Genomic DNA, 12,442 nt, shown 5'->3' on the forward strand with positions numbered 1-12,442 from the left:
ATTATATGATTATTATATTATTATTATTTTTTATAATCGATTTTTGACACCCCTCGCGATCGACCTGGGGTCAGTCCGCGGTCGACCAGTAGACCGCGATCGACTGGTTGGGCACCCCTGCTCTATATGATCTACATGAGCAAATGAGACTTATCAGCGAGGAGATTGGATATTTCTTTACATGCCTTAGCTGTGTGTCTCAGTACAGCAGAGGATGGGGAGTAGGGTCAACAGGGAGGAGATAAACTGAAAACGGCCATCTTGTTAAGGCTGAGAAAGGAGATCGATTTTCTTTCACAAGAGGCTGATGAAGCACAGATAGTAATATGGCTGAAGGCAGCACAAGACTGCTGGAAATAACAGGAGAGTTTGGGAAATGATGTTTTACACACAAGAGAAACTGGTATCCAGAGACGCGGTAAACACGATTCCGCCTGACCAATCAGTCGTCTGCAGTGTTTTTCACGTCACCGTGTGGTACTGGGACCTCGACAGAGGTGCTACTAGAAAAAGTACGACTCAACCCGGGCTGTCCCGGTTTTTTACCAGTGGAAAGCTACAAAAAAGCGAGTCGAGCCGGGCCAATACCAGCTGTGGAAATGGGCCATTAGTCTCCCAGAAACATCTGAGTCCAGCATTCGACCATGTTGCTGTTCACATGTTGCTGATGTAGTCTGCCATGGTGCCCCTGGATCTCCAACTGTCGATCCGGAAGTCACAGGCTGGACGGAGTTTCCTCAGTGCAGCGTGCCACAGCTCCAGGTCTCGGTCCCACGGGTTTCTCCTGAGGTCAAGGGTCACTCGATGCGGTGGGCGATGTCTCTCCATCTGCCGGCCCAACTCCAGCAGCTCGGCAGGTTGAATGAAGTTGGAGCTGTTTAGGGCAAAAAGACAACAAGCAGAAATGTCTGTACACAACATGATATCCTATATAGCACTTCTATATGAGCATCACATACATGTATACATGCACGCACACACCATCAATCCTGACCCGTAACACGCCAACAACACAACTCCAGCACTGTAAATGGGGTTCTTGCGCAGGTCTGTAAGTATGGAAAATGATTTTCTTCATTTTCAGGCCAGAAAATGTTTGGAAATTACGAGAACATTCATTAAGTATTTTATTGTGTTCTAATTAGGCTATACTTTTTGCGAGAAAAACACTTCATGACCACACTTTCGTGATATGTACGTGTGTTTGGTCATTCAATAAATCATTTTTGACCACTGTTGCCAAGAGACTCATTCTGAAGGAGTGGAAGTCCTCCTCTCGACCCTCTTTTCGGGTATGGCTGATGGACATGATTTCTGTTATACAGATGGAGAGACTCAGGTCCCTGAGGACCAACTCGCTTGGGAGGTTCTCAACTATCTGGGAACAGTTTCTGGCGCACTTTGACGAGGTTAAGAGCGACAGGTGACTGAGGGTGGGGGTGATGGTTGGCTTGCCCGGCTGGTGTCTTGTGGACCCCTTGCGTGAAATCCCAAGCACTTTATCCATTACATACATAAGCGCCTTGAGCAGCTGATAGCACCACATTGCAATGTTCAATGTCAATGATGTATGTATGCTTCTTTTTTCTTTAAATATAGAAAAAATTAATAAATTTTATAACACAAATTCTTCACATGATTTATTTCTGGCCTACAACACCTTTAACCGGTCAACTGATGAATCAGTCTAGAAGTTAACACTTACCTGATGTCCAGCTTTGTCACTTTGCTTGGTGAGGATCCTGTGAAGAGTTCAGCCAGTACAGGCACACTCTTGGCTGTTGATGCAAGCAGTGGTTTGATTTTACATTGCTGAAACATTTCTACATGGAATACTAAATGAAGTAGAGATACACCAATAGCACTTCCTACTAATACCAAATACCAACCACTATACAACATTCATTTAACTCTTCTTTATTGACTAATAATGTCAATTTGCTTTGATTTATGGCACATTACAAATGTTAGTATTGTTGTACCCTATTTTAGCCTGGTATCACCCCAATTCCCAATGGAGGAGGTGGAGAGGGAGCAGAACAGGTAGAATATACTGTGGCTGGGCGATATGGTCATGAATAGTCACAAGAAGGGACAGTAAAGACGGGAAACAGGGGAATGTGGGGGAAGAGAGAGCAAGGAAAGGGAGAGGGGGGTGTGGGGGAGGAGGGAGCAGGGAACAGGGAATGTGGGGGAGGAGAGAGCAGGGGAAGGGTGGAAGAGGAGAGCAGAACAGATATAGAATATAGAATATACTGTGGTTGGGCGATATGGTTTTAGCAATCAGGTTATGTATTTTACTTATCAGGTGAAAAGAGCCACTGAATAAGCAAGAAACGAATTGACATTTATCGCCCAGCCCCAGGGCATAGGCTACAGCTCTAGGGCATACAGCAGCCAGCTACTCATCTCGCTGCAGCGGCCGAGGTAGCAGCGGCACACTGGAACCAGCAGCAGAGCGGCCAGGCCAAATGAGCAACAGCTCAGACAATCTGACTGCTCTAGCCAGTCTGGGTGTGGGTGAGAGAGGACACTCTCTGACTGCTCTAGCCAGTCTGGGTGTGGGTGAGAGGACACTCTCTTACCAATGCGGTTCTGAGCCAGGCTGAGTGTGTGGAGAGAAGTCACTCTCTTCAGAGAGTCCACCAGTTGCTGTAAACGTTCCTCCTTGTTGCTGCATCTCTCCAGGAGCCGGCAGTCTCTCAACGACAGCTCTGATAGTGGGGGAGAAAACACACACTGTAACACACTAAACGACAGCTCTGATAGTGGGGGAGAAAACACACACTGTAACACGCTAAACGACAGCTCTGATAGTGGGGGAGAAAACACACACTGTAACACGCTAAACGACAGCTCTGATAGTGGGGGAGAAAACACACACGGTAACACACTAAACGACAGCTCTGATAGTGGGGGAGAAAACACACACGGTAACACACTAAACGACAGCTCTGATAGTGGGGGAGAAAACACACACGGTAACACACTAAACGACAGCTCTGATAGTGGGGGAGAAAACACACACACTGTAACACACTAAACGACAGCTCTGATAGTGGGGGAGAAAACACACACTGTAACACACTAAACGACAGCTCTGATAGTGGGGGAGAAAACACACACACTGTAACACACTAAACGACAGCTCTGATAGTGGGGGAGAAAACACACACTGTAACACACTAAACGACAGCTCTGATAGTGGGGGAGAAAACACACACGGTAACACACTAAACGACAGCTCTGATAGTGGGGGAGAAAACACACACACTGTAACACACTAAACGACAGCTCTGATAATGGGGGAGAAAACACACACTGTAACACACTAAACGACAGCTCTGATAGTGGGGGAGAAAACACACACTGTAACACACTAAACGACAGCTCTGATAGTGGGGGAGAAAACACACTGTAACACATTAAATGACAGCTCAGATAGTGGGGGAGAAAACACACTGTAACACACTAAACGACAGCTCTGATAGTGGGGGAGAAAACACACACGGTAACACACTAAATGACAGCTCTGATAGTGGGGGAGAAAACACACACACTGTAACACACTAAACGACAGCTCTGACAGTGGGGGAGAAAACACACACACTGTAACACACTTAACGACAGCTCTGATAGTGGGGGAGAAAACACACACTGTAACACACTAAATGACAGCTCTGATAGTGGGGGAGAAAACACTAACACATGGGGGAGAAAACACTAACACACATATCTGATAGTGAGGGAGAAAACAATGTAACACACAGCTTTAACCAGCTCAGTGGCCTTGTGGTCTGAGTGTCCGCCCTGAGACTGGGAGGTTGTGAGTTCGATCCCCGGCCGAGTCATACCAAAGACTATAAAAATGGGACCCATTGCCTCCCTGCTTGGCACTCAGCATCAAAATGGTTGGAATTGGGGGGTTAGATCACCATATGATTCCAGAGCGCGGCACTGCTGCTGCTCACCGCTCCCCCAGGGGATGGGTCAAATGCGGAGAACAAATTTTGCACACTGGTGTGTGACAATCGTTGGGACTTTACCTTACCTTTACCTTTGATAGTGGGGGAGAAAACATTTTCTCCCCCCCTATCAGAGCTGTGTGTTAGTGTGTTTTCTCACCCACTATCAGAGCTTTTGTGTTACAGTGCAGTACACTCAGAATCCTGATTTAAAGGACTGATGTGTATATCACAAGTAACCCTAATCCTCTTTGCTAGTTTTACATTGTGTGTGGTGTAAAAATAAATAAATTAATTAATTAATTAATAAAATTCAGGCCGACCCTAAGGTTGGGAACCACTGCACTATGGAGAGATGTAAAAATGGATGGTCTACGTAAAAGTGATCATGAACTGGTTTAAAGTTAAGGAAATCACGTTATGTTTGAAACCAATTTTCTTTACAGAGCAAAAGAGCCACTGTGATTGAGAACCAACTCTATACATGATAAAAGAATATACGAGTTAGTTTGGATATATTGATACCACATTTAGTTGCCGATAGCGGTTAATGATCACTGATCCTGTCAATCTCTTTCACTGAATAATATGAACCCAGATGGTTTCTGATAGTTTGAGGTTACAGGGTGGAAAAAAGTATATAATATATTTCTCTAAAAGAGAGACATCTCTGTGAAAAAGGAAGAAACTCGATTTGCTTTCCTTTGATAAAACGTGTGGCTTTTTGTGTTGGATTTTAGATTAAGATATTACCTTCCAACATGCAGTTTCTGAGTAGACTCAGGATCTCAGGGAGACAATCAGCCAGGTTGATGTCCTCCAAGTCGAGCCTCCTTAAGTGTAGATTTGATTCTAAAACAACAACACCACACACACACACACACTTCATATCAAACTCTCGACGGGTGGAAACCAACAACTCAAGTCCCTGTCTGTCCAGACTCATACAAGCACAGATACCTTGAAGCCCACAGCACAGTGGTGGGGCCATATTCAGCCTTATGGCAGTTTAAGACTGTTTCGGGGGACCTCAATAACATGGCTAATCCTATTCAAGCCTAACCCTACCCTCCCACCACCCACATACACCAAGCCAAGCCACTCCTCTATCCACCCCTCGAACCTAGACTATGACCTTCCTATCCCTACTACCGGTAGTTATGGCCCCTTTCCCTGAGCCCCACCCCCTCCACACACACACACACACACACACACACACACACCCCTAGACACTCCCCTTACCCACCCCTCAAACCCCAACTCTCTCTCTGACCTTCCTTTCCCAGATTTATCATTGGGTGCTCCTTCTTACGCTGTTGTTTCCTTGTCGTTTTGTCCACCAACGAGGACCATGTTGGAAACAATGTTTAAGTACGCTTTTATGTGTTATCCCCTGGGATGTACTTTTGTCTGTACCTTTAGGGGACATTCAGACCAAAAGCGTTTTTGGAGGTGCCAGCGTCTTTCTGCAATTCATTCTCTATGTAAGGACACGCTAAACGTGCTCCTCTTTTAATGAACGCACCTGGCGTTTCAGCGCTGGTGGCGTCTGTTGTTTTTGGAGGAGCGCTGTGGGCGTTTTAAAGCTGAAAAAAGTTGAACATTAGAGGAAAAGCGCCCTGCTCGTTTTTTTCACTCTTCCTAACTTTTCTCCTCCCGAGGGATTTTCAACCTCTGCTGCTGCCAGAATTCGCAAATAATCTGGCTTTCATGTTGACAGTCAACAACATCAAACAGACAAAATCAGCTGGCTACCGTCCGTGTGGTCGTTGTCTCGTCAACTCTAGTGTGCGCGACTGCAGGGGAAAATAAAACGGAGCGCCAAAAAAAATGCTCCGTGCGCTGTGTTTTGTGCACAATGGAAGCGCTCTCGACATGATTTTCATAGCGTTCTGAGTGAAAGAAACGCTTTTGGTGTGAATGTCCCCTTACCCAATCAAATCAATCAATCAATCATTACCTGACACAGTGGTGAGAAGCTGATGGGGTGAGGAACCAGCTGATAGCCTGATCTCAGACACCTGAAGTGATGCGAGACGTGGACAGCGCTTCAGCACAGACGTGATGCTGTGTAGATCTATCTCTTGGGTGACTTGTACTCCGACTGACAGCTTTTCAAGAGGCAGCTCTGTGGAAAGAACGCTAACAGCATCAAACTGTTTGTGCCTTTGTGAGCAGACAGAAGAAGAGGCAATTACTCCATTATTGGCCCAATTAAACATTTGGCACAGCGTGCGTTCACAGTCTGTACCGCTCTTGTGTTGCGTTGCGCTCCTCGGCCGGTTCCTAACCGCATGGCCGCAGTCCCACGGGAGGACCAGCACGCTGAGGGAGCGTAGTTTGGGGCTGGCGTCCAGCAGCGTCTCCGTGAACGCCGCGTCGTGCAGGAGCGCCAAGCTCAGGTCGGCCAGGGAGCTGCCCGACGTGTCGGACAGCTGTTTGAGGGACCTCACAAAGTCCGAGCCGAAGAAGGTGTCGGGGCCGCCTAGTGATGTCACGACACCAGAACGTCAATCGATGCCAATACCAAGTTTAATAAATACAAATCAATAGTAGTATCAAATGTGGAGTATCACAAATATTACATTTGAATAGTGCTAGACCTGCAACGGTATAGCCTATCGACAGAAAATGGATCGTCAACTATTTTTGATAATCGATTAATTGTATAATTCATTGTATTGTTTCCCCAAAGCCGAAGATGACGTCCTCAAATATCTTCTTTTGTCCTGACCAACAGTTCACAACCCAAAGATAATCAGTTTACTGTCATAGAAGACTAAATAAAAAGCAGAAAATATTCACATTTAAGAAGCTGGAACGAGGGAATTTTTGTTTGGTTTTTTCTTCATAAGAATTTCTCGAAACAATAAAAAAATATTGTTGCCAATTAATTTTTGGTCGATCGACTAATCGTTGCAGCGCTATTTGGGTGATTCAGACTTAATTATCAACTCGTACACTCATTTCCATCTTCAAGAGCAGCCAAACTCAACTCCATGGAGGGGGTGGATTCCAAGTAGCCTGGGTAAACCCAGCCCCCACGTGACCTGCTCTCAGACCTGTTCTCGACTAGTGAGCAGGGTCTGTCTGAGAGCAGGTCACTGGGGGATGGGTTTACCCAGGCTAGATTCCAAGGTCTGGACCCAGGCTCTTAAAGGAGAATTTCGTTTTTTTTTTAACCTTCGTTATTTCGAATCCCACATAGTTTACGCCAAACCCCACATAGGGCTGGGTCGGTTTGAAAATTTTAAAACCGGTTCGATATTGCCGTCTAAACCGGATCGAACCGGTATACCGATTTTTTTGGTAATTAAAAAAAAAAAAAAAAAAAAAAAAAAAAATTTTTTTTTTCTTTTCAAGCAGGGCTCCCGAGTGTGGCCCATAACTGTCTGTAGTGCAACTTCAGTCCACCTGATAGCGATAATACACCTCTAAGCTGGTATTGTCAACCAGCAATGATACTGAATAAAAAGAAGCAGGACACCTGTGTAACAAACACACCCTGTATTTATTTCTCATAACTATTCAGCTCAACTTTTCTTCTAAACATCAAAATAATAAATGAAATAAGACTTCTGCCTATAGTGCAACTTGAGAAAAAGGCTAATAAAAACACAAGCAGGGCAATCAGAATGGATTGGCTTACAGCTGAGCTGCCTTATAAACTTCAAAACTCACAAATTCACACAATATAGGGGCTAGGCATGGGTCGGTTTGAACATTTTGAAACCGGTTCGATATTCCCCAAAAAAACGTATCAAAGCGGCTGCAGTTGGTGGCGATAATGCACCTCTAAGCTGGTATGCTGCCAACCAGCACGAACACTGAATACAAATAAGCAGAACCTTTTAACTGTAACAACACACTGTTTTTATTTCTCATAACTATTCAGCTTAACTTTTCTTCAAACATCAACATAATAAACAAAATAAGACTTTTGCCTACTAGTGCAACTTGAGAAGAGGCTAATACGAACAATAGTGCAATCAGAATGGACTGGCAAAAAAAAAAAAAAAAAAAAAACTAAAAAAAAAAAAAAAAAAAATTTTTTTTTTTTTTTTTTTAGGTTTTTTCGGTTTGCACGTGATCAAACCGGTTTGGGCTCGTATACCGAACCGAACCGGTAAAACCGGAAATCGACCCATGCCTAACCCCACATAGGTTACGCTAAAACCACCACCGCAAAGCGTGTACCTGTTGTTGGCCAGCCGGCAGGAAAGTATCGCGGGACTTCACGAGACTTGGTGACCGAGATCACGTTTGAGGTAATTTGATCCCTGTGAGAGTCCAGGAAATGGCCTGGGGCGAAATATCACTCTGGTGGATGTTGAGGGATCACATTATTACGATATGTGGCAAAACGGGAATAAAAATAGCTATTTAGATGCAGGAAAGACAGGCTCACACTTGGCCCCAAATCAGCTCCATTTTACAACTGACTTGGACGCTATTGATCTCAAAACAACGCTAGGACGGCCAGAAACGCCGCAGACATCGCTGGGTGAGTGGCCAAATCACAATTATTGCCAGGAGATGGGTCCAGGTTAAAAAAAAAACGAAATTCTCCTTTAAGTTTGCACTCTGAGGGGGCTCACATTGGAGTGTTCACATTATCCATTTCATTCAGGCTATCTGCATATTTTTAAGTACAAATTTAATGATGAAGCAGAGGTTATTATGCTGTCGAAGCCCTTAAGCATAAGTAGTTTCTGTATCTGCCGATTAGTCTACTTTTGTGTGTGTGGATCTGGGATCTTATGGGGAAAAGTCAATGGGATTTTAGAATGGCGATTTCACTTACATGCATAAAATCTGTGGTTAGCAAAAGATGATGGGAGTGGTAATTTGGGTTCGGCAGGATAATCTTCACAAACGTGAATCACTTGTATGCCTTTTGAAGCTTTTTCTAAAAATGTCAATGATTTCAATGACAATGACAATGACTGCTCCTAAACCTGCCCCGCTTACTTCAACACCTGGGTGTGATTTTTCAATAAAACAAATACTAAAATTATCTCGTTCCCGCTTCTTAAATGTCAATATTTTTTGGTTTTAGTCTTTTATGACAGTAAACTGATTATTTTGTGGACTGTCTGTTGGTCAGGACAGAACAAAGACATTTGAGGATGTAATCTTGCTTTGGGGAAAATGTGATTGACATTTTTCACCATTTTGGGATATTTTATTATAGACTACTAAATGACTAATCGATTAGCCTACAACTTACGGCTTTGTAGAGTGAGAGAGCGAAGGCACAGCCAGGTGGGCAGGAAGGGTATGAGCACGTTGAGGATCTCTGGTCCAAAATCGGTCAGCTCCAGTGACTGGATCTGTCCCCGGGGACAGGCCTCTGGAGCGTGACCAACGGATGGAGAGAAGGTTTGACAAAGAACCTGAAGGTCCACAAGATTTAATTCCTCCTCCCCACATCCAGAATCCAGCTTTGGGCGCTTGCATGGGGTGGCGTGATCTCCGTCATTGTCACGAGACTCTGTCTCAGTGACCGGGCTACTGCTGGCCTCTCCTGCAGTGCCTGTAGCGCTGTTCCTTGCCCTTACGCCATGCATCGACTTCACCTGATACCGGTGATCTGCAGACTGAGATCCTCTACCGTTAAGAATCCAGGCCAGTACCGCTGGGTGTGGATATTTTATGTTGAGTTCTTTAGCTTCCCCGTGGTCTAGCATGCGGTGCAGGACATATAACATGTAGTTATTATTATAAGTCTTCATTTTCAAGAAGTGTGTGAAATCAACACACCTAACGCTCTTCTCCAAGATCTCCAGAAGAGGTCGTTGCTCAGTAGTCAAACTGCAAAGGAAATTGTTGTATCTCAAACGAAAACTTTTGAGGGATTTGGCCATGACCAAGAGGAGATGGTGGATGTTTACATTTGAGATGTGTTTGGCAAGGTTTTTGTGGTAGTGGCCATAGAAAATTAATTCAAAACACTTGCGCATGACTTCCTGCTTGCTTTCTTCTTCTGTGTCTATGTCTGTTGCCTGGAAGAAAACAGAAGACATGTCACACTTGGGATCAAGGTTTCACTACATAGGAGATTTTGAATCATGATCGAAATAAATCATGCCACCTACAGTGAACTGTAACTTCTTCTTATGTCCACTGAAGTCTAGCAGGATTGCGTCCCACCCAGAGTAAGTGGATATTCCTAAAAGCACACAAACCAAAAATTAAAAAAATTCTATATGGAAACTTTACGAATGGCCTCCTCGAATCTAAACAGGAAAGGAAAAAATACACAACACTGTTTTGCACTTTAACTTCAGTTGTTACCTCTGAGATTCAGGGCTGGCTGAATCTTATCCAGGGCACTTATGGTCAGATGAGGCAAGAGATCCTTTATGAGGGACGTCGGGAGCTCTGAGTTAAAACAAAGTAGAGTCGAGTTGAGTTTTATGGACAAATTACCGGTGTATATATTATAGACGGTTTCATCTAGACAACATCAACATTTGAAAATACCCCAGCTGACTTCCTGTTGCAGTGTTTGCTAGTACAATAACTGACAGGACATAAGCTAGCGTTAGGTTCCAAACGGTTCCCGAGCAACACAGTTACACTACCGAGCTACTCTTCAAATTGCCACACATCTGTTACACCCAGGGTATCTACACGTACGTGACCACACATCTGTTACACCCAGACCCAGGGTATCTACACGTACGTGACCGTACCAAGAAGAGCGTTCATATCCAGAGCAGCAGCATGCTGTCTGGCAGCTTTGAGACACATGTTCTTCAGACTTGTCAGGCCCATGCTCAGTCTGCCGCCGGCTGCGGAACATCTAATTCCGTGTTCCCGCAGGAGCGCCTCAGCATAGGCTTCATGGCTTTGGAATGGACCAAAATCCATTCTCAAATATGTCCTGAAACGCAATTTCGAATGTGTCCTGTCTGCTGCTACTGCAACTAGCGTTAGCTACACTTGTTGTTGTTATTCTTCTTCTTCTTCGTTTAGTTTCCGGCAGCCTAGGCGTGGGTTAGTGCATTGCTGCCTCCTACTGGTGTAGATACGCCATTGCACCCTTTGCGACCAACAGGTCTGTGGTTCTCTGGTTTTGAGGAAGTGGACTACTTCACTTTATGTGAGCCACCCCGTCACTCAGCAGTGTTTTAAGGGAAAAGCTTTTACCTCCCAGCAGTGTCATTACAAAAGCATCATATTACATATTAGGCCTAACTCAGTAATATAACTTTACCATTAGGATTTCAGTAATATTATATCAGTTACTTTGTCAAGTAAGTTACAAATTGAATTAAACGTTTTTTTAATCAAATCACATATTTAAATAAGGATACAATCATTTCCTAATCAAATTGTGTGTTTTTATGCAAACCACTATAGATGACAATAACAAAGGAAAAGGATAACGTTTAGAATTTTGGACGGTTTACACTGACTTCAAGATTCCAGAGTTCAGACTTCAAGGGGGCCTCAGTCCTCTGTTCACACTAGTTCCACTGGAGCACACACCTTTAGCCTATTGTTGGGGATTATGAATAGTTTTCACTTGGAACAAGATGGCTGTTATACTTTATTGTATGTATTGGATAAAAGAAACACACATCTTTCAAAACCTTGCAACATACATTATGCTAGCCTACATTAAACCAATGTAGGTATGTTGCCTTAACCATCCTTTATATAAAAGTGAGCAAGTGGGCAATATCTGTCTGTCTGTCTGTCTGTCTGTTTACATTTTTGTCCCACTGATGATGTCACATCATCAGTGATGTCATAAGATGATTTGGTCAATAATGATGTCACAATGTCTATGACATCATCAGTGACACCATTGAACCACTGGTTATATGCTATGCTATTATATTTCCCATCCACACAATCTGGAGGATCTTTCATACACCCATTCTTTGCAGTGTATATGCACACACCGAGTTTACTTATTAATGGCAAATACTTCATTGCTAAATGTAAATACATATAGGAAAATGTTAAACAATTAAAGTTATAAATTGGCCACCATGTTAAATGATTAAACCAAACAAAACAACAAAACCCCTGTGAATGGTACAGGGTCTGGTATTTATTTATTGGGTATTCCTAACTTCTTGTCTCACTGGGAAAGGAACAAAGAAAGATCTGTTGTTATTTTTGACATTTGAATCATTTATTAAACCAACGTCCAATTACACTTCCAGAGTCTTCTCTCGGACACAGTGTGAGTGACAGTGGACAATAAGATACAACTGAAAAACCTTGAGGATTACGTCGAGGTGAGGAGCACAGAGCACATACCGTAGTAGCTGTCTCGCACCTTCTCTCCAATGTGGTTTTAATTACATGAATCATCAGAAGAACAGCATCGACACTGACTATCAATTGAACATTAGTAGGAACCAAGTAGAAAAAAAACAACAGTAGTCAGAAAAAAAAGATTAAAAAGAGCATCTTTATCTTTTTTTTTAAAGCTAAATATTGTAACACTTCTTTTA

The 12,442-nt window shown here is 43.6% G+C and overlaps 1 protein-coding gene across 1 annotated transcript; it reads right to left on the reverse strand.

Moving 5' to 3' along the window:
• Positions 1-377: 377 nt before the first annotated feature.
• Positions 378-9,535, reverse strand: LOC310786212 (leucine-rich repeat-containing protein 41-like; the record flags this gene model as incomplete). The annotated part of the gene is made up of 7 exons (XM_083647381.1): positions 378-874; positions 1,706-1,778; positions 2,586-2,714; positions 4,719-4,817; positions 5,926-6,093; positions 6,217-6,450; positions 9,196-9,535. 7 exons carry the CDS (start codon positions 9,533-9,535, stop codon positions 655-657), a joined length of 1,263 nt encoding a protein of 420 aa, XP_083503507.1. The 3' UTR covers positions 378-654.
• Between the last annotated feature and the right edge of the window lie 2,907 nt (positions 9,536-12,442).

This window comes from Poromitra crassiceps, assembly GCF_964638095.1.
Source record: "Poromitra crassiceps genome assembly, chromosome: 12".
NCBI lineage: Eukaryota > Metazoa > Chordata > Actinopteri > Beryciformes > Melamphaidae > Poromitra > Poromitra crassiceps.